This window comes from Salmo salar, chromosome ssa14 (assembly GCF_905237065.1).
Source record: "Salmo salar chromosome ssa14, Ssal_v3.1, whole genome shotgun sequence".
Classification (NCBI taxonomy): domain Eukaryota; kingdom Metazoa; phylum Chordata; class Actinopteri; order Salmoniformes; family Salmonidae; genus Salmo; species Salmo salar.
Window position 1 is genome coordinate 24,177,748 of NC_059455.1, and position 21,531 is coordinate 24,199,278.

Genomic DNA, 21,531 nt, shown 5'->3' on the forward strand with positions numbered 1-21,531 from the left:
TTTGTTACGTTACAGCCTTATTTTGGATGGATTAAACAACAAAAATCCTCATCAATCTATACCCAACACCCCATAATGACAAAGCAAAAACAGGTTTTTAGAAATGTTTGCATTTCTGAATACTTTCGAATGCACTGTACATCTTGACTCAATGGTAGACGATTAGCCAAGCATGACTAGCATGCACAAAGACTGTAAAACAAAATAAGATGCAAACAACCAATAATCCTCTACTTGTCTATCAGGGCACAAGGCGAGACCCAGATGCAGACACAGGAGGCAGATGGTTGGACTCTTAGATGTTTATTGATCCAAAAAGGGGTTGGCAAGAGAATGGTCGTGGACAGGCAAAAGGTCAAAACCAGTTGAGTCCAGGAGGTACAGAGTGGCAGGCAGGCTCGAGGTCAAGGCAGGCAGAATGGTCAGGCAGGCGGGTACAGAGTCCAGAAACACGCACAGGTCAAAACCGGGAGGACTAGCAAAAAGAGAATAGAGAAGGCAGGAGCACGGGAAAAACACGGTGGTTGACTTGGACATACAAGACAAACTGGCACAGAGAGACAGGAAACACAGGGATAAATACACTGGGGGGGGAAAAAGCAACACCTGGAGGGGGCGGAGACAATCAAGGACAGGTGACACTTGTTCATATAACCTACCTGATACATGTCTGCATTACGTGGCAGGAAGTACACAATATTATCGGATATCATTTTGGACAACCTGAAAATGTCAAAAGTATTAACAGTTAAGGAAAACAACCGTGTCTGTTAGAGGGCATTTGAACTCTTCCACAACAATATAATAGAATGCTACAATGCGTGTAAATAGTAAATACTAGTGAAATATAAAAGATAGCTAACTTACTTTGTCAAGCAAAGAACAGCCCACCAACAAAACCAACAGTGTTCCTGCCTTTGCATTCACTCCTAGCTAGTTAGCTATCATACTGCTTGCCCTGTCACTGTCTGTCTCTGCCACTCTGCCTCTCAGCGCCTCTGCCTCTCAGCGTGCCAGAAGAGGAAAGAACTTATCCCAGCCATGAAAGCGGCCAGAGCAAGTGGGGGCATTGCTTACATACAATCCACTAATCTAAAGGGCTGTCCACATACTTTTGTATATATAGTGTATATTAGCCATTTCTGAGACTCAATTAGATCATTAATTTGATGACAAAACAGCAGCAATACAAGGATATAACATCTATAGAAAATACAGGAATGCTTATGGTGGAGGTGCTGCTGTATATATTCAGAACCATATCCCTGTAATGCTTAGAGAAGATCTTATGTAAAGTGTTATTGAAGTGTTGTGGTTGCAGGTTTACCTGGCACATCTAAAGCTTTTTATTTTGGGGTGTTGCTATTTGCCAGTGCTCACATTCAGTATCTAAATAATGTGCGTGAAATGCTTGATAGTGTATGTGATGTAAACAGAGAGGTTTACTTTCTTGGGGACCTGAATATTGACTGGTTTTCATCTGTAACCAGTGCCTGTAACCTGGTTCAGGTTATTAAACAACCTACCAGGGTGTTTACAAACACTACAGGAACAAGATCATCCACATGTATTGATCAAATTTTTACTGATATTGTAGAACTTTGTTCTAAAGCTGTATCCATACCCATTGGATGCAGTGATCACAATATAGTGGCTACAGTATATCCAGGAAAGCCAAAGTTCCAAAAGCTAAACCTAAAATAGTGTATAAGAGATCATACAAAATAATTAGCTGTGACTCTTATGTGGATGATATTTTTTTTATTTTACCTTTATTTAACTAGGCAAGTCATTTAAGAACACATTCTTATTTTCAATGACGGCCTTGGAACAGTGGGTTAACTGCCTTGTTCAGGGGCAGAACGACAGATTTTTACCTTGTCAGTTCGGGGATTCGATCTTGCAACCTTTCGGTTACAAGTCCAACGCTCTAACCACTAGGCTATCTGCCGCATCCAGACTGTGCTGCACTGGATGAAGTTATGAAATTACTTCTTCCAATTATTCATAAACATGCACCTGTTAAGAAACTGACTGTTAGAACTGTTAAGGCTCCATGGATTGACTAGTAATTGAAAAACTGTATGGTTGAAAGAGATGGGGCAAAAGGAGTGGCAAATAAGTCTGTCTGCACATCTGACTGGCTGACTTACTACAAATGGAGAAATTATGTGACTAAACTCAACAAAAAGAAGAAGAAACTGTATTATGAAGCCAAGATCAATGATATAAAGATTGATGGAAAAAAAACTGTGGCGTATTAAATGAAATTATCGGCACAAAGACAAGTTCAACTCCATCTTTCATCGAATCAGATGACTTACTCATCACAAAACCATTTGATGTTGCCAATTATTTTAACAATTACTTCATTGGCAAAGTAGGCAAACTTAAGCAGGAAATGCCAACAAACAGTGAGCCATCGTACTCATGCATAAAGAAAACATATAATCAAAAGAAAAGCATTGTAAGTTTGAATTTTGTAAAGTTAGTGTGGGAGAGGTGGAAAAATTATGAATAATGACAAACCTCCTGGAATTGACAACTTAGATGGAAAGCTACTGGGGATGGTAGCTGACTCTATACCCACTCCTATCTGTCATATCTTTAATCTGAGTCAAGAGGAAAGTATTTGTCCTCAGGCCTGGAGGGAAGCCAAAGTCATTCCACTGTCCAGGAGTGGTAAAGCGCCCTTCACTGGTTCTAACAGCAGACCTATCAGCTTGGTGCCAGCTCTTGGCAAACTGTTGGAAAAAATTGTGTTTGACCAAATACAATGCTATTTCTCTGTAAACAAATTAATAACAGACTTTCAGCATGCTTATAGAGTAGGGCACTCAACATGTGCTGCACTGACACAAATGACTGATGACTGGCTGAAACAAATGGATAATAAGAAGATTGTGGGTGCTAGCTGTTCTGTTAGATTTCATAGCAGCCTTCGATATTATTTACCATAACCTGTTGTTGAGAAAATGAATGTGTTAGTTAGTTTTCTCAACCTCAGCCATATCATGGATTCAGAGTTTTCTTTAATGTAAGCTTCTTTAATGTCAAACATGTAAAGTGTGGTGTACCGCAGGGAAGCTCTCTAGGCCCTCTACTCTTTTCTATTTTTACCAATGACCTTCCACTGGCATTAAACAAAGCATGTGTGTCCATGTATGCTGATGATTCAACCATATACACATCAGCAACCACAGCTAATGAAGTCACTGAAACCATTAACAAAGAGTTGCATATAGTTTTGGAATGGGTGGCCAGTAATAAACTGGACCTGAACATCTCTAAAACTAAGAGCATTGTATTTGGTACAAATATTTCCATAAGTTTTAGACCTCAGCTGAATCTGGTAATGAATGGTGTGGCTGTTAACCAAGTTGAAGAGACTAAATAACTTGGTGTAACCTTAGATTGTAAACTGTCATGGTCAAAACATATAGATTCAATGGTGGGGGAGTAGTCTGTCCGTAATTAAGAGATGCTCTGCTTTTTTGAAACCACACTCCACAAAGCAAGTCCTGCAAGCTCCTGTTTTATCTTATCTTGATTATTGTCCAGTCATATTGTCAAGTGCTGCAAAGAAAGACCTAGTTAAGCTGCAGCTGACCCAGAATAGAGAGGCATGTCTTGCTCTTCATCTGCGCCGGTCTCTACCGCTCTGCCCTGGTCTCAACCACTCTACCCTGTTCTCAACAGCCCTGCCTTGTTCTCTACCGCTCTGCATCTACCCCTCTGCCTCTACCCTGCCCTGAGTGCTGGAGTCTGGCCCGTTGCATGACTATAAAAGCCTGAGAGCAGCTATAACGAGAGGAATAAAGGATATCCATCTGGAGCCATCATGCTCTTGATATTGAAGACGTCTGCGCTGAGGTAGTCTGAACACCACATCCCCCCTAAGACGTGGTGCCAGCTTTAGGAAGTCTCCCTGCACAAAGTCGATGCGCTCAGCCACCTCGTAGACCTGGGCGTGGTGCTGGGCCAGGGCCAGACGCACTGGGTCAATGTCAATGGCTAGCACTACAAGGGGGAAGGGACAGGAAGGACAGAGAGTCACACACACAGGGAGTACCCCTCAGGACAATAACTGTTAACCTATAGGATATAACAAGAGCCCAGAGGTTTTCCTGGTCACATCACAGGGTCAGGAAAAACTCTCGCCCTATCTATAAAGACAAATGCAGATACAGTATAAGCAAAAATATCTAAAGTTTATATCAAACATGATGCTACTGTACCTCTCTTCACATTGAGGGCAAACTGGATGGCATTTCCTCCCACTCCACAGAAGGTGTCTATGAGTGGAAACTGTACTGGACCCTCAGGTCAATGTGGTCGGCTATCTTCTCTGGGGTGACGGAGAACCAGCCCTCTGTTCAGACAGACAGGAGTAAAAGGCTTTAACAAACTGAATACAAAGATACAATTAATATATATTCTAATTTCTGTCATTTTACTATAATACAAGGCAAATTAAGTGCATTTTAATACTCACATTTTAATAAATCCTAATTTATCTGATTTGGGGGGTTTTGCAAAGAGAAATACTGTAGGTGTCCCCAATGCAAAGCATAGCCACTAGGGGTCAGACAAGTGTCAAATGGTTTTGTTCAAACTGCCATTCTGATATTCAAACCAAGTCCAGAAATATAATATATAATCTAATTGATTTATTTTGTGGGCTCATGAAGTCATGCTAGTGCCATGCACAACTTCACCAAAACACTATCAGTGACAGTTACATTTCAAAACAGCTGTCATTCACAACATTTTACTGCAGGCAAAATACTAATATTAGGCCTGATGGAATATAAAGTAGATGTGGGTTTGCCATCACACCGGGAAAAGCCTAGTTATGATTATAATAGTATAATCATCTCTTGTATAGACAAGACAACACAAAAAGTATTCAAGAAGTATGCTGTGGATATTGAGATATATTAGACTATGTGGAGAGACTGGGATGCTTCATAGACCACGTCCTCCTGTCTCCCCTCGGAGACCCCTAGACCATCTGCCATCATTCTCTAACTGAGTCTAGCAGTCATTGCTGTTTTCTGTTCCGCTGCTTGTTTTCACAGCCTCCTCAGAGAATAAACACCTGTTAAGGCAAACAATGATGGGAGTGGTCTCTACTCTTTTAGCGCTTCACATCTCTCACACTCTTTTATTATGCCTTCCTTCCCTCCATTCTGAGAAAAGTGACTGAGGAGAGGACAGATTTTCCAGTGCTAACTTTACTGGGGCTCAAGGGAGGGTCCAAACAAAATATTGAGCTTATGCATTCCCCTAATGTCTACTGGCAACTATGTCTATGGGCGACTAGTTAGCGTTGTATTCTCAAACAGATCTTGAAGGGAAGCCAACATCATGTCGGAAGTTTTAAAACCGAGCTACATCACTTCAGTCCCAGAAGACTAGACTACCCCTCTTCACAATCTGCTATCTATCATTAGCCAGGCACTGCTACACATGATGAAGCTGTACAGGCACTTTCTCAGACTTTACCCCCATGTCTTAATTGAGCAATAGACACCATAGGATTCTGATAGGAGTAGGTGTAATCTGCAGTGGGTTTCAGCCATGCTACGGTATGTATCCAGGCTCTTCTCTGTTGACATGAATAACTGAATAGTTATGAAGGCTCTGATCTCGTTTTCAAACAGAATTCAGAATGCTCTGTGAAAGACTTCTTATTTGAGCTAGGTAGACTAAAGACATATTAGTCATAATACTTTGGAGAATAGGGAGATTCGGAAGGATGAGATAGGCCCTCTGATAACAGATAAACTCTTTCCCAGAAATAGGTTGGAGAAGGCCGTCAGTGAGGTATAAACTGAGCTTTTAAAAAAAAACTTTTATAACCCTACTAACAGTAGGCGGGATGCTATGCCTCTGCTTACAACTATAAGTATGAATATAAGAAATCTAAGATGTGTCAAATAAATGATATCCAGCTCAGGGCTCCAGCTATGCATTTGGTTTGCTAACCTTCTAGCTAAATGTCAAGATAAAGATTCTTGGTTACAATAGACATAATTGTTTTTTTGTTTTGGTGAAATAGTGCCCCTTGTGTGCACTTCCGGTAATGCCGTATTCCCTGGAATGGTACAGAAATAGTATGAAAATCTGATACCGCCCAACCCAAACTAGCAGTATGAATATTTGCCATTCTAGAGTACAAGGTTGCTTTTATTTCTGCTACAGTCTCTGCTCTTTTTGTTGGGAGAGAGAGATATTTGATTTTGATTAGGATCTCTTTTAGTCCTGATTTGGACTAATCTTCCAAGAGTCCTTAAACATTAAAGCACAATTTATAATACGATCACATTTTCACATATAACACACTGTTACAAACAGACATAATACACTGACATATTGACCAGATAAATACTCTAACAGTCTGAAAAGATAGAGTGATTCCTTCATCTACCATAGTCCCGCACAACCTTCCAATTTATTATATTTAAAATGGTTCTAAAGTATTGTATGAATTTATATATCGAAATGTTTCTGGTTTTCTCAGATAAATTATTCAATTTCTTTATTGCTCTAAATCGAAATGTTATTTTGCCTATTTCTCTTTTCTGTCTGGATAACACAGATGACAATCTATTCCTAGTATTTACTGAATGTCTGTCTCTTACCAACTGAATACTGTTGTGAATAGAGTTTGGCTGTTTTAAATGGTGCACATTGTGAAATAAAATAAGCATGTTTTTTTTCAATTATCTTGTTGATTGATGACCAACCAATAGCATTGAGCATGACTCCAACAGAAGAACCATATCTCCACCTTAAAACAATCCTTGCTGCTTTGTTCTGTTCAATCTGCAGCCTCCTAAATTCATTTGCTGATGCATTTCCACAGACCACAGAACAGTAGTTTACCTGACTCCCAATTAATGCTTGGGTTGTTAGCTAAATATTTACCAGGAAAGATTATTCAGCAATCTTTCTGATCATGCATACCTTGGTTTTATTGGTGTTCAAAACAAGTTTGTTCAGGCAAACCCACTCCCTGATATTTCCCAGATCTACTTGTAGAGCTTGCTGTACCTGTTGAACCAATTGTCCTGCTGTATAAATTGTAGCATTATCTGGAAATATAGTAGGTTGAGTTTCAGATAAGGCATAAGAAAGGTCGTTGGTATATATTCAGTAAAGAAGGGTCCCAAGGCAGCTGCCCTGCGGTATTCCACAGTTTAAAGCATGAGGTGAAGAAAACAACCCATTGATATAGGTGGACTGTTTCCTGTCAGTTAGATATTACTGTACCCAATTCCATGCTGCCTCCTTAAAAACATAATGCGATAATTCTGTCAGAATTATTTCATGATCCACTAAATCAAATGCTGCACTAAAATCTAAAAATAGTACACCCACAAACCTGACATTATCCATAGCATTAAGCCACTGGTCAGTCATGTCAACCAATGCAGTGGAACTTTTTTTGCAATTAGCATGCTTATTGGCTGTAATCAGATCATTATTTTCCATGTACTCCCATATTTGTCTACTCACAATACCCTCCAATATCTTACTGAGTGAAGGGAGTAGACTATTGGCAGGAGTAATGGGTTCTTTGCTGTCTTTCGGGATTGGACACAGTTTAGCATGCTTCCATACATTTGTAAATGTCCCCTTTTCCAGTTACCAACTAAATATATATTTCAGTGGAGCTGCAATCTGGGGAGCAGCATAGCGAAGTAAAAAATTTGTCCATAACCTGTAGATTTACCATCGGATAATGACTTCAATAGGTTTAACACCTCCTCTACTGACACCATTTGTAGACTAAAAGAGCAGGTGTTTTTGCTCGTGATATGATCATCAATCCATTGGACAATTGCTTGTTTGGGAGAATGTGTGTTTACATTTTTGCTCAGTAAATTCATTTTCTTTGTAAAAAAATAAATAATTGCCAATGTCAGCTGGTTTTGTTATTGTTCTCCCGTCAACCTCCGCACTAGATGGATATGATGAGATAGATGTTCTAAGCAGGACCTTAACTGTATTCCATACCTTTTTACAATCATTTTTTACAATCAAATATTTTTTGTAAAATAACATTTTTTTCCCCTTACGATTTAAATAAACTGCATAATTACGTAGTATTCTATAATTCTGTTAATCAATTTGTAGTTTAGATTTGGCTGCTAAGACTTTTGCCATATTATTTGAGAGAATGCCTCAGCCAGTTATTCATCAATCCATAGAGATAGACGAGCCCCAACAGTACTCTTTCTTACTGGGGCATGATGGTCCATTACCTCAGTGAGCAAATCAATAAAACATTCTGTAGCGTGATTTAAATCATCCTCTAGATAAATCAGCTCCCAGGGTACAGTGGCCAAATCATTTTGAAATAGCTCATGATTAAATGTTTAAAAATTTCTCTTGACCATAGTTATGGTCACAATATTATGGTCTGTCCAGCCCACTGGCATTGATCTGGCTTTTAAGCATTGCAATAGTATATTACAGAATATCAGATCAATGCATGTGTCCGAACGGTGACCTAACTTAGTTGATGATCTAGTAGTATAATGAATCATTTGTTTCAAACCACAGCTCTCGGAATATATCATTAAATTTGGTTATATTTGAATTCTTATGATCCTTCCAATATATATTAAAATCACCCAAGATAAATACATCTCTGTTACTATTTGTGGCCTGGTCAAACCCAGTGCGTAAGTCATCCAGATAGGACACCTTAGAGCTCGGAGGTCTATACACACATCCTACCAATATGGGTGCCTGGTGAGGCAGATGATCCTGAGCCCATAGTGCCTCTACTTGACATACATTAAGGTCATTCTTCCTCTTAAAAGGTATATGATTCTGAATGTACAGTGCTATACCCCTACCATTCCTATTCCTGTCCCTTCTCAGTAGACTATATCCATGGATGTTCATTTTCCCATCATTTACAAATGCATCCAAATGCGTTTCGGTCAAAGCTATAATATGAATATTATTTATCTTGACCAAGTTAAAAACCTCATGTATTTTGTTAGGAAGGCTACATACATTAACCTGAGCTATATGCAGCCCTTTCCTTGTCAAGTGAAGATCAATAGATCATGTATTCGTTATAGTTGAAGTTGTCATGATACACTACAACACACAAACTCGGATTTAAACAATGGATTAAAATAGCCAGGGAGTTACTCTAGAGTCCCGATACAGTTAGATTAAAATAGCCAGGGAGTTACTCTAGAGTCCCGATACAGTTGGATTAAAATAGCCTGGGAGTTACTCTAGAGTCCCGATACAGTTGCCTGTTGATACAAAGTTTATCCATCACCAAGGAGACTCGTTGATTCCGGCAACGCTTTTCCTTCGTGATGGGATATCCGTGGGGAAGTGATCATTCATTCCAAAATCTGTGTTTCTGAGTTCTCTGCCCAGCTCTTCACCATTTCCTTTTGCTTACAATGTTCAAAACATGCAATAGCCCGTGGCCTTTTTTCCAGAGGCCTTACTCATTCTATGGACTCTGGAGACAGTGACATTACACACAACATCAGTGGGCAGTTTTAGTTGAGTCGACATAAAGTCTCGGACTGTGTCCTCACAGCTTCTGCTGTTGTCATTCTCTGGTATCCCTGAAAATATTAGTTTGTCCCGTATTGATCGACACTGTACATCAAGCAAGGTTTCTTTAAGTTGTTTGTTCTCCCTTTGCACCACCTCCACCTTGCCATGAAGAGTCTACAGTACCTTTCAGCTCCGTGTTCTCTTTCCTTAGATCATCAATCTGACGTTGGCTGAATTCTAGACTGTCACATAATGTATTGATGTCCTCTCGTAGTACATCCAAGATATCAAGTTTGGCAAGCCTTTCATTGATGGATATCAACAAGTCAACATCCATATCCGTAAACCTCTCCCCGCTCTCCACACGCGCCCTCTTGCTTGGGGATGGTTTTATGCCATCGTTGATACTGCTTGGCCAACTTGGCTTTGGTTTGTTGATTGGGTTTGTTGTCCTTAACAAGCGCTTGAATCCTCAGAAACCAGCGACAATTTTTCTTTGAGTTCATAAGTATCTCTCGTCAATGAATCGTTCAAGCTCTTCAATGGATTCTGAATCATCCAGCGTGTTTACAGGCAGAGTAAAACAACGGATGTATCTTTCTGGGTCTGTACAGGCCGTCGGTAGATACACCCCCCCCAAAAAAATTTTACGATTGTGTACTCACTAGGACTGTTATATTGAAATATTTCCTGCAAACAATTAACCAAGGGAAAGAAGAGACAAATTGAGCACAGCTCCCGGGGAGGAGAAACAGACAGGTGGGCAGATGCACTCGGAACAGAATCCGTGACACCCGTTTCAGCTGCAAGGGAGAGAGAGTAAAGGAAAGGAAAGGAGAGACTCGAGAGTCATGAAAGAGTTGCTCTGCCGGGAGACAGGGAGCGAGAGCCTGATGCTGTCATGTCATGTGACACAGGGTGAAATGTAAGGTGTGCTTCACTGGCGTCAGCACTTCTCCCTACAGACAGGAAGCGGAGTGCCCTGTCTGCCAGCCAGCAAATCCATGCACCCACTACACCACCATCTCAACCTCCCTGCCTCTCTGAAAACAACATGATGTTAGACTTCAAGAGCAGCAAAACTGTAGCTTTTACCTTGGACATAACAGCCAGCCGTTTCTCAACTGGAGAGAAAGATAACATTCAGTAACCTTGAGGCAAATCCATTTCTTTTCAGAATAAAGTGCATTCCTGAATCACATTTGACAACACTCCATTTGGGCTGCATGAATAGAAGTGGTTGGGAGACTACAATAGTTGTTCTCAAACTAGAGGAATATTAACACGTTAACAACAATAATAACGTAAAGTCGTTCCAAAATACGACTAACCCTTTCTGCTTGAGCCAATATGAAGAAATTGGTTGTGTTTCCTGAAGTGTGTGTGTGTGTTCTGTTTGCTCTGCGACTCAACTTGATCCAATTTGATGCCCTCATCGAACCTGGAGAAGAGGCGTTAGCACTGGGCCCAGTACTTAGCCAGCTCGGGCTCAGTACTTAGCCAGCTCGGGCCCAGTACTTAGCCAGCTCGGGCCCAGTACTTAGCCAGCACTGCAATCTCAGCTGGCATCACTCCACATTTCCCTCTTTTCTTGGTATTCTTGTTCTTGTTTTTCTTCCCAGTGGCCTCTGGAAATAGGTAGTGCAAAAGTTGTACAAGACTTCAACAATCAAACAAGAAATACACTAATGTAGATCTGACATGAATTGTTTATGAAGAAACCCTGGGTTAGAAAAAGGTCTAAACCGGCTGTTGACGCAAACTCACCTGTGTTATTGTGTTCAGGTGCTCCGGGAACTAAGTAGTCTGGTATGTCCAGTGAGTACACCTCTCTTCTGAATTTAATCTCATCATCCTCTTCCTCCTCATCTTCTATTCTGGTGAAGAGGTTCTGATGAGAGGGTTGCTCAGTACTATCCAACTCCAGAGGGGTATTCCCCCCTCCCATCTTCCTGCTCCTCTTCCTCCAGTCTTTCTTCTTTTCCCTCTGCAAATGGACAAGCAGGGCTCCCTCCGTTTGCCTGGTCAACCGGTGTGTCTGGGACAGCTGTGTCATTATCTTTCTGAACTTTCTGGAGGAATCTCTGAACCTGAAGACAGATCAGGACATGAGTGAGTGATCTGCAAGTACAAGACACAGGAATGAGCAATAAACACTAAATCAACAGAGAAGCATGACAAGTTTGACAACAAAATAATACTTTAAAATAGGCCTAATCAGTGCTGAAGTCATTTCTACTGGGCCTGCTGGATGATGGAGCCATTTGCTGCAGACAGTAAAAACGGCAAGTCTTGCCCAGAAGATCAATTCAGTGAGCTCATACAGAGAGATGAATGGAAAAGCACTGCATTTAAGCCCTCCCACAGTGCGACACTACTTTATAATGTCTCAACTCTGTGCCAACTCAGTAGAAACACACTGATATCTACTTCAATGGTGGGGGAACCTATAACTGTAGGTGAAGCAAGTCATTAAGTTTCTCCTGATCTGAAGTGCTGTTTGTGCACACTCAAGTACTTTGACAAGTTTCAATTTCTTTGTGATAAGAAAATCCAGCACAGTCAGCAAACAGAGAAAAGCAGCATTTCCTAGCGTCTCTATTATGGTGTGAATAAGCATCTGAGTTTATAGCGACCAACTGAACCCTCTGAAGGTCAGCCAGTGATGTGAACTTCCTACATCAGCCGTCCAAAGGTAGTCTTACCAATGAAATGTGACTGACTCAAATAAGCGGATGATACATGAACTTTAAACAGCACGGCTACCCTTGAACCAGTGCAGTGTGCCGGCGCATTGTAAATAAATTCAGTCGGCCGAAAACAGTGGCTGCATGTTTAAAGAGATGCAGTGTGTCAGAGGGTGTCAGAGGAGGGCAGCCCTGACAGGGAGGGGGGTAGGTGGGGCTCCTGTGGAGTCTTGGCTGCTCTCCCATTCTCTCCTCTGCCAGCGGACACTGAGTGAACACTGAGGCTGAGGCTACAGGCAGCTGAGTTAGACATGATGCAGACCTCTCTGACAAAGCTTCCCCCGGGGTCAACCACAGCACATCCTCCTCCTCACCACACTCCTCCACTTTCTCAGAAGCTGCTATGAACTGTGGGTGTGTGCTATAACGACCCAGCTACCACCCGGTTACTCAACCCTGCTGCCCTATATACATACATACTGTAGACATGGAATCACTGGTCACTTTAATGTTTACGTACTGCTTTAGTCATTTCATATGTATATACTTTATTGTACTCTACTGTATTTTGGTCAATGCCACTCCGACATTGCTCGTCCTAATATTTATATATTTCTTAATTCCATTAGTTTACTTTAGATTTGTGAGCATTGTTGCTAGGAACACAGGCATTTTGCTACGCCCGCAATAACATCTGCTAAATATGTGTATGTGACCAATAACATTTGATTTGATTAAAAACGAGGGTGACTATTGGTATTGCTAGCTACAATAATTTCTGAATAATTGGTCAAATGTTTACAAGGCTTACTTTTTGAAAGGTCTTGCTCAGCTTGGGCTCTGTGGCATCTCCCTCTTCAGTAAAGAAGGTGTGCTTGTTGATGTGGCCGGATGCTCTCCTACCTCCATGTAGCTTCCTATTCCTCCCAACCTTCCCACCCTGGTGGTGACTGGGGCTTAAACTTCAGCACACTCTCAAACCTAATACATCAAAACATGAAAAGAGATTGATTATGTGAGATTGTCCTGGTCAAAAGTTGTGCACTATATAGAGAATAGGGTTCCATTTGGGATGTAGCCCAAGTGTGATGTAGTAATGCTCACGTACATGGGGTCGTGGCTGCGCTTTAATCCCAGTTTATCCCAGGCTTCCTCTACAGACATCTGAGGGTTCTCCTCCACATCCAGTTCATGACTGTGTCAATCAATAGATCAGTAGATATCATTAGCCTTATGAACAAGCACAATGATTGAACAAGGCTACATCCCAAATGGCACCCTATTCCCTATATTATGCACTACTTTTGACCAGAGCTCTATGGGGTGCCATTCAGGGGGGCATGCAGAACAATTTTGTTAAATTTCACAAAGCATTGTGTAGGCTTAATCATATATCAGTCCCCAATACCAGCCTTTGGGTTGGAATGGACCATGTGATTCTACAGAATCTATTTACAGAATCCTTGGTTAATTGAAACATGATGGAGTGTTTATCATTGGACATAAACATCTCCTTAGATCAAACTGAAATTGAAAAAGACAGTGGATAAGCACTTTCATTCCTTCCCCAGGCTGACACTTTTACATTCAATGCATCATAGCCAATATTTTAAACCTTTACAGCTTGAACCATAGTTCAATTCAAACCCATAGGAAAAATGTCAGTCACTGTCAGCATATGGCAGCCAATTGAAGCAGTGATATTCAGTAATACTATATTGGTTGAGCAATAGAGGACAATACTGAAAAATGAGGCAAGGGATGGATATATAGATACATTATGTCATGTAACTTACCTCCGCTTTACTTTTGCAATTCTTCTATGTGGCATTTGATCACCATCGTCACCTTCATTATTAGATGCTCTTCTCTCACTCAATCCATTGTTATTTTTCTGGGAACACCCATCCTGTGTCTGGAGGGAAGAAACGTGTACATTCATTCATCCCTTCAACATTACACTCTACATTCATGTTTTCTGATCAAAAGGATAAAACAGGGAAAAGGAAGTTGGCATGTGATATAAAACATTGCTACAAAGCCAGATAAAACAGATATACTATGCCATATAAATGAGGGCAGTGTTGTGTTGTATGGGATCAGTCACGGACAGGATGGAAAATCCCAGAGGAGAGGGAGACGTCGAGTCAGGCAGTGGTGCGCGCCACTGTTCTCTACGACAAGAAGAGCCATTACAAATGCGTGGGCCTGTGTCACATGGTCCTTTCATTCAAAGGAACACATCTTCGGTTAGTGTGATGCATTAAATACTCTGACAGCATCAATGCACAGTTTGGAAAAAGGCCAGAATTACAAGGACTAAAATACGTTTTAAAAATGAGGTCTGTTGGACATAAAGTCATTTTGAGTAGATCATTGGGCTGCCTGGCTACTCTAATGACATTGTTAGGTTCTTGATATAATCATTTGAGATAGAAATCATTGCTATGTTAATATAGTTTCAGTCTCCTCAACGATACAAGATAGTTGACTAAACTGAGAAACAGAAAAAGCATGTATATAGGTTGGTGGGGGGACTCACCTCTTGACTCAGTGGACTTGGTGTTTGAGGAGGCAGCTCTTTTGTGATTACCACCATCACAAGGTTTATCATCATTACCACTGACATGGTCTGCTTGCTGTTGGCCCTAATCACACTGCCCAGCTACCACTGACAAAAGTCTGCCCAATCAGATCGATCACTTCACTAGTGCCCACCTGACTTCACTTCAGTCTTCCTCCAAACTCTGACTCTCCTGGGTCACGACAGGGAGTCGGCTCTCCATCGGCTCTGTTTCAATGAGTGCGCTGCTTGATTAGTCAATGACTATTGCCAATGCTTATATAAATGTCTCTATTTCAAAACAGGATATGAAATCCATGGTATGGAGAAGATTCCAGATGAAGGAGCAGCTCTTATAGTCTATTATCATGGGGCTATTCCCATTGACTATTATTACTTTCTGGCAAAGGTCATCATTCAAAAGGGACGGATTGTTCACTCAGTTGCTGATTACTTTCTGTTCAAAGTTCCAGGTAAGATCTTCACAGTTCCATTTCCCAGTATCTAAATCTAAAAGTGAGATGTTACATTCAGCCCTCTGTATCTAGTTGATCAGTAAAGTGTATAGCCTACAGCTGCCGTAGTCCATTCTTACTACATGAGCTACTTAGACCCTAAAAGCAGGACCTTTTCTTGTTCTCTGTAGGGTTCAAGCTGCTGTTGGAGGTGTTCAGTGTCATCCACGGGCCCCAGGAGGAGTGTGTGAAGGCCCTAAAAAGTGGCCACCTTCTGGGCATCTCACCTGGAGGCGTGAGGGAAGCCCTCCTCAGTGACGAGACCTATCCACTGCTCTGGGGGAAGAGAAAGGGCTTTGCACAAGTGGCAATCGATTCCAAAGTGGTACATATTAGTTTTTGTCTCCTGTCTTTGTTGTCACAGGATGTGTCCCAAATGGCACCCAATTCCCTATATAGTGCACTACTTTTGCCTGGGAGAGTGGAGGTTCTGCTTTTCCTCCTGGCCCCTCACTGAGATCAAATCAAACGCAGCCTTGGTGCTTTCAACAGTGGGATCATTCTTCTCCACCTGGAGTGAATGTGGATCTTCTTCATGCAGATTCTCAGGAGCTGCTTCCCAGTGGATGGCATTCTTCCTCATCAACTTTCTCCCCTTCAAGAGAGAGAGCATCGGAGCAACATTATCTTTTTTCTTTCTTTTAGGTGGACTCTATGGTGACGGACAGACATAGGCAATGTTTACTTGCTACTACGTACAGCTCTTTTCTGTGCAGATGAAGTTATGAACTCCACAGGCAGTCCCATGCTTGCCTTAAGTTGGGCTTCTTCATCGATCGGTCCATCCTCCTCTTCAGTCTCTTCATCTTCTGACAGCTCTTCTCCATGCTCATCCTCTGCCTCTGAGACTGCAACAATAGGCAGAGTTACAGACAAAACCTTCAGTTTTCAAAGCTTGTGAAAAAGTAATCAAAATGCATGTCATTGTCAATCATTAAAAGGTGTGGGGTATGTCCAATGAGCTATACAAATGTACGATCCCTACACACAGGGAGAAAAAGAAGATAGTGAAAAGTGAAAACAGTGCAACACAGTTGACATTGAGTGTTGTACTTGTAGTGAGCTAACTTACTTACTGTACAAAAGCTATTGAGCACAATTAGTGTATCGTCCCATGATCATCTCCAGCCAAGCTCATTTGGCTAAAAATAATGTCGACGACCACATTCGATCTTCCATTATCAATCATCATGTTGTTCACACTTGCTATCTGATCAAATTCAGACATAAAATATACAAGCTAGCTAACATAAAGCCTATTCTACTGCAGTTCATTCCACACACGTCGTTTTTCCTCGATGACATTCGTTCCTGCTTGTGTCACATGAATAAGGAACCGCTTGAACAAAGAAGACAATAATCTGTAATCTTCCTGCTATCGACTTTCCAAGGGGATCAAACCAGTGCTAAAAAAGTATGTAATTATTTCATTAAAATGTGGTATTGTTATTTATGCAATAACTAGTATAGATGTCCATGCAGTAGCTGTACTAACGTTAGCTCGTTATGCATTGATATCAATGCTAACGTAATTGAGGTCATTCAGTTTCAAGAACTAGCCAACGTTACCACAGACAGAAGTATATCTTTGTACCTACTGTGTAAATTAAACGTTTGCTAGGTAATCGAGGGAAATGCGATTCATAACGAGCAGCTTTTTCATTACTGTGTCTAGTTTGCTAAGGTGTCTAGTTTTAAATTGGACTTTAAAGTTGTAGCTCACTAGCTAGCTAGTTATTACAGCGCGTTAACGAGTGGTGTCAAGACAGTACACAGCTAAAGTAGCTAGCTAACTCCGCTGTCACAACGGGTGAATTAATGGCCTTTACTTTCATTTGTCTTTAGAGTCTGGCCCTGGAATGATCTGTCCCCAGTATTATTTACGCTGGAAGAATAAAGGGTTTGTGAAGTATTACCTTTGAAGAACTTATAACTAGCTAGCTACATTTTATCATTTTTCATTCAGTGATGCTGCAAATGCAACCATTTGATTACTTGCTATTTGGGTTGTTTATCAAATAACTGCACTTCATCTAGCTAATTGTTAATTTATGCATGCTGATTTCATTATTTGTATATTAACCAGCATGTGTAAAACATGCTCTCATTGTAATTTGATTTACTTTAATGTATTGCTATTGTACATTAGCCCTCTTCTCTCCATTCTATACTCCAGGCCTGCCCATTGGCAGATGGTGTCCTCATTCAACTTGGCTTCCTTTGGGAGAGGCTAACTGTGGCAGGCAGAATGTCAAATGGGAACGAGTCCTGCATGTTTGGTGATGGAGATGATTTTCTAGCCTGCCTCTTTCACACATTTGAGGAATGGTCAGGACTAGGACCCCTGGAAGACTATCTGAGCTATCTGGAGTACCTGGCCTGGGTTTTCACCCCTCTGGTTGTCGTTTTCATCATGCCCTTCCTCATTGTGATCTTCCTCTACCTTTCCATCCTCTTCCTCCATGTGTACAAACACAAGAACCAGCTCAGGGAGGCCTACGCCAACAACCTGTGGGATGGTGCTAGAAAAACGCTGGCAACGTTATGGGATGGCCACGGGTTCATCTGGCACGGTATTTATACAAGTGGTGACGCGGTCTAAGGTACTGCATCCCAGTGCTAGAGGCATCACTACAGACCCTGGTTCAATTCCAGGCTGTATCACAACCTGCCGTGATTTGGAGTCCCAAAGGGCGGCGCACAATTGGCCCAGCGTCGTCCGGGTTAGGATTTGGCCGGGGTAGGCCGTCATTGTAAATATGAATTTGTTCTTAACTGACTCGCCTAGTTAAGTAAAGGTTAAATAAATACAAATTATACGTGTGTGTATGTCAGGGGATGTTGCAGGGTGTTTGTTAATTGCTTTGTTTACTTCCGTTTTACCATGACAATGACTATTGCCAATGCTTATATAAATGTGTCTATTTCAAAACAGGATATGAAATCCATGGTATGGAGAAGATTCCAGATGAAGGAGCAGCTCTTATAGTCTATTATCATGGGGCTATTCCCATTGACTATTATTACTTTCTGGCAAAGGTCATCATTCAAAAGGGACGGATTGTTCACTCAGTTGCTGATTACTTTCTGTTCAAAGTTCCAGGTAAGATCTTCACAGTTCCATTTCCCAGTATCTAAATCTAAAAGTGAGATGTTACATTCAGCCCTCTGTATCTAGTTGATCAGTAAAGTGTATAGCCTACAGCTGCCGTAGTCCATTCTTACTACATGAGCTACTTAGACCCTAAAAGCAGGACCTTTTCTTGTTCTCTGTAGGGTTCAAGCTGCTGTTGGAGGTGTTCAGTGTCATCCACGGGCCCCAGGAGGAGTGTGTGAAGGCCCTAAAAAGTGGCCACCTTCTGGGCATCTCACCTGGAGGCGTGAGGGAAGCCCTCCTCAGTGACGAGACCTATCCACTGCTCTGGGGGAAGAGAAAGGGCTTTGCACAAGTGGCAATCGATTCCAAAGTGGTACATATTCGTTTTTGTCTCCTGTCTTTGTTCTCACAGGATGTGTCCCAAATGGCACCCTATTCCCTGTATAGTGCACTACTTTTGACTGGAGCCCTATAGGGAATAGAATGCCATTTGGGGATAGACAATACATGTCACTTCTTACTCTCACACAGGAGCATAACTTTATCTGAAATCCTCTAAGATATTTAATGTCTTCTTTACATTTTTCAGCCAATAATCCCGATGTTTACTCAAAACGTCAGGGAAGGATTCCGATCTCTCGGAGGGTTAAGTATGTATGCTTAACTATTAATATTAATTGCAGTGTAACTTATTTTATTTTAACTTCATTATAGCTCAAATTAACGTGAACATTTTATATTTCTCAGGCTTTTTCAGATGGTCGTATGAAAAGTTCCGCGTGCCGATGGCCCCTGTCTATGGGGGTTTTCCTGTGAAGTTTCGTACATACCTAGGCAACCCCATCCCATACGACCATAACATTAGTGCAGCAGAATTAGCTGAAAAGGTAAGTCATTATGCAACTGTAACTTAATGGTTACTTACTGTCTGATATGTAGAGCACACAAAAGTCAAATGATTGGGAAAGACGGGGTCAGAGAATTTTCCTTTTCTGATTTACAGACACAGCAAGCAGTTCAAGCACTCATTGACAGACACCAAATAATTCCTGGGAATGTCCTTCGAGCATTACTAGAGCGATTCCACAGCAGGCATAAAGACAAATAAATATCATTACTTGTTTATAAGACAAACTGTTAGTATTATCATGTGATCAATTGAGTGTTTAACTAATTCCCGGTTTCTGTTATTTCACTATATTAGTACTTTTTACACTCCGAAACCGAGTACAGAAAATAAGGTAAATTGTAAAGGTGTCATATAACCTACAACTGTAATTATAATGGGTAATGTCAAATGTGCAAATTGAAGACATTTGTGCATTGTTGTATGATTCCACAATTGATTTGCACAAATTACTCAAAGTACCACTGGCAATAATTTCAATTTAAGAGGCCTTTCTTTTGCTTAACAACTGCAAATATTGGAACAATATAGCAATTGATATACAGGGAACAATATAGGTATGGAGACTGGGCCATTTTATTTTCTTTCATCTGTGTACAATGTTTGCCTTTTGATTGAAATAATTATATATCTTTAATTTGTGGATTTTGTACATTGTTGTATTATGTAGGTATGTACTGTAGCCTATGCACTTTTAAAACATATTGAAGTCCATTGTCAGTGTGATTCAAGACGGAAATTATTTGTAATGTTACAATGAACATGTTTTAATGAGTTTTGCTGGTTACAAGTAATTCCTTTAAAAATACTCTTTATACACTGAACAAAAATATAAACACAACATGTAAAGTGTTGGTCCCATGAACTGCAATAAAAGAAAACAGACATTTTCCATATGTACAAATAAAAAGAAAATGTACATCCCTGTAAGTGAGCATTTCTTCTTTGCCAAGGCAATCTATCCACCTGACAGGTGTGGCATATCAAGAAGCTGATTAAATAGCATGATCATTACACTGATGCACCTAAAGGCCACTCTAAAATGTGCTGTTTTGTCACAAAACCCAATGCCACAGGTGTCACAAGTTTTGAGGGAGTGTTCAATTGGCATGCTGACTGCAGGAATGTCCACCAGAGCTGTTGTTAATTTCTCTACCATAAGCCGCCTCCAACGTCTTTTAGAGTTTGGCAGTTCATCCAACCAGCCTCACAACCGCAGACCACATATATAGTGGTGTGTGGGTCAGCAGTTTGCTGATGTCAACGTGAACAGAGTGCCCCGTGGTGGTGTGGTTATGGTATGGGCAGGCATAAGCTACGGACAACAAACACAATTTCATTTTATCGATGGCAATTTGAATGCACAGAAATACCGTGATGAGATCCTGAAACCCATTGTGAGGCCCTTTTTTTTTTTTAAGGTGTCTGACCAACAGATGCATATCTGTGTTTCCAGTCATGTGAAATCCATTGATTAGGACCTAATTCATTTATTTCAATTGACTGATTTCCTGTAGCTCAGTAAAATCTTTGAAATTGTTGCATGTTGCGTTTTATATTTTTGTTCAGTACACTTAAATGCAAATGGAGCCACAGACAGCCATTCCAAGATACAGTATTTGGGAAGTGGTTTCAAACAGAATATACATATTTCTTTAATAAAACCTCTGGGTAACTTTTCTGCACTAGAGTTTTTCAGGGTTGTAATGTTTCAATAAGACTGATCAAGTAATTATTTCTGGCATATAAGTCAAATGTAACTAATGTGTAAGTTCACTGTAATGTGTAGCCTATGCTAAAACCCATTTAGTGTATTTTTCTGTACTAACTTGTCAAATAAAAACACTGCCCACTGATGCCAATCCAAAGGTGAGAATTACATAATATTTCCAATAAAGAATGATGGGATTTCTTCAATGGATTTTGGGGATATTTCTCAGCAGACAAACTCCATCACACATCTCAGTAATGAGCAACACCACAAACTCAGTGTTATACTACATTGTTACTACTCTTAAGAACAAAGCGAAACTGCTTTGGTTAATCTGCAGAGATGCTTAGAGCTCAAACTCAGGCCTGCAGAGATCTGAGTTATGGAACATTGTTGGCATCCACCTCACATATTGTACAGCTTATTTCAGTCCAGTACTGTCTAGTTATTAGGCTTTGACACCTGTACAGCTCTCCCTGCCTGTCCTGTGTGATATCCTGTTCAC

The 21,531-nt window shown here is 40.8% G+C and overlaps 1 protein-coding gene and 2 long non-coding RNA genes across 16 annotated transcripts; 1 reads left to right on the forward strand and 2 right to left on the reverse strand.

Moving 5' to 3' along the window:
* Nucleotides 1-286: 286 nt before the first annotated feature.
* LOC123726676 (uncharacterized) lies at nucleotides 287-740 on the reverse strand. Its single transcript, XR_006758773.1, has 2 exons — nucleotides 660-740; nucleotides 287-475 (listed from the first exon to the last, which is right to left on the reverse strand). It is a non-coding gene; the product is annotated as an uncharacterized lncRNA (long non-coding RNA).
* Nucleotides 741-3,832: 3,092 nt separating this feature from the next.
* LOC106569252 (uncharacterized) lies at nucleotides 3,833-16,654 on the reverse strand. Of its 14 annotated transcripts, none has more exons than XR_006758769.1 (9): nucleotides 16,388-16,654; nucleotides 16,011-16,159; nucleotides 14,776-15,906; nucleotides 14,030-14,456; nucleotides 13,342-13,428; nucleotides 13,045-13,214; nucleotides 11,314-11,636; nucleotides 4,239-11,174; nucleotides 3,833-4,020 (listed from the first exon to the last, which is right to left on the reverse strand). It is a non-coding gene; the product is annotated as an uncharacterized lncRNA (long non-coding RNA). The 14 variants fall into 14 exon arrangements; XR_001320464.2 differs by having other exon boundaries at nucleotides 14,030-14,148; nucleotides 14,345-14,456; nucleotides 14,776-16,159; XR_001320462.2 differs by having other exon boundaries at nucleotides 14,030-14,148; nucleotides 14,294-14,456; nucleotides 14,776-16,159.
* On the forward strand, nucleotides 16,471-20,241 carry LOC106569251 (transmembrane protein 68). The gene is made up of 8 exons (XM_014140437.2): nucleotides 16,471-16,725; nucleotides 17,157-17,211; nucleotides 17,488-17,884; nucleotides 18,247-18,414; nucleotides 18,588-18,781; nucleotides 18,998-19,058; nucleotides 19,156-19,295; nucleotides 19,412-20,241. Exons 3-8 carry the CDS (start codon nucleotides 17,560-17,562, stop codon nucleotides 19,514-19,516), a joined length of 993 nt encoding a protein of 330 aa, XP_013995912.1. The 5' UTR covers nucleotides 16,471-16,725; nucleotides 17,157-17,211; nucleotides 17,488-17,559; the 3' UTR covers nucleotides 19,517-20,241.
* The last annotated feature ends 1,290 nt before the right edge of the window (nucleotides 20,242-21,531 follow it).

What these genes read in the sequence shown, in the direction of transcription:
- LOC106569251 (XM_014140437.2), top strand. Translation starts at nt 17,560, where the DNA reads ATGTCAAATGGGAACGAGTCCTGCATGTTTGGTGATGGAGATGATTTT. An exon ending in CCGATCTCTCGGAGGGTTAA is followed by an intron (nt 19,059 to 19,155) that starts GTATGTATGCTT and finishes TATATTTCTCAG; the next exon opens with GCTTTTTCAGATGGTCGTAT. An exon ending in CAGCAGAATTAGCTGAAAAG is followed by an intron (nt 19,296 to 19,411) that starts GTAAGTCATTAT and finishes TCTGATTTACAG; the next exon opens with ACACAGCAAGCAGTTCAAGC.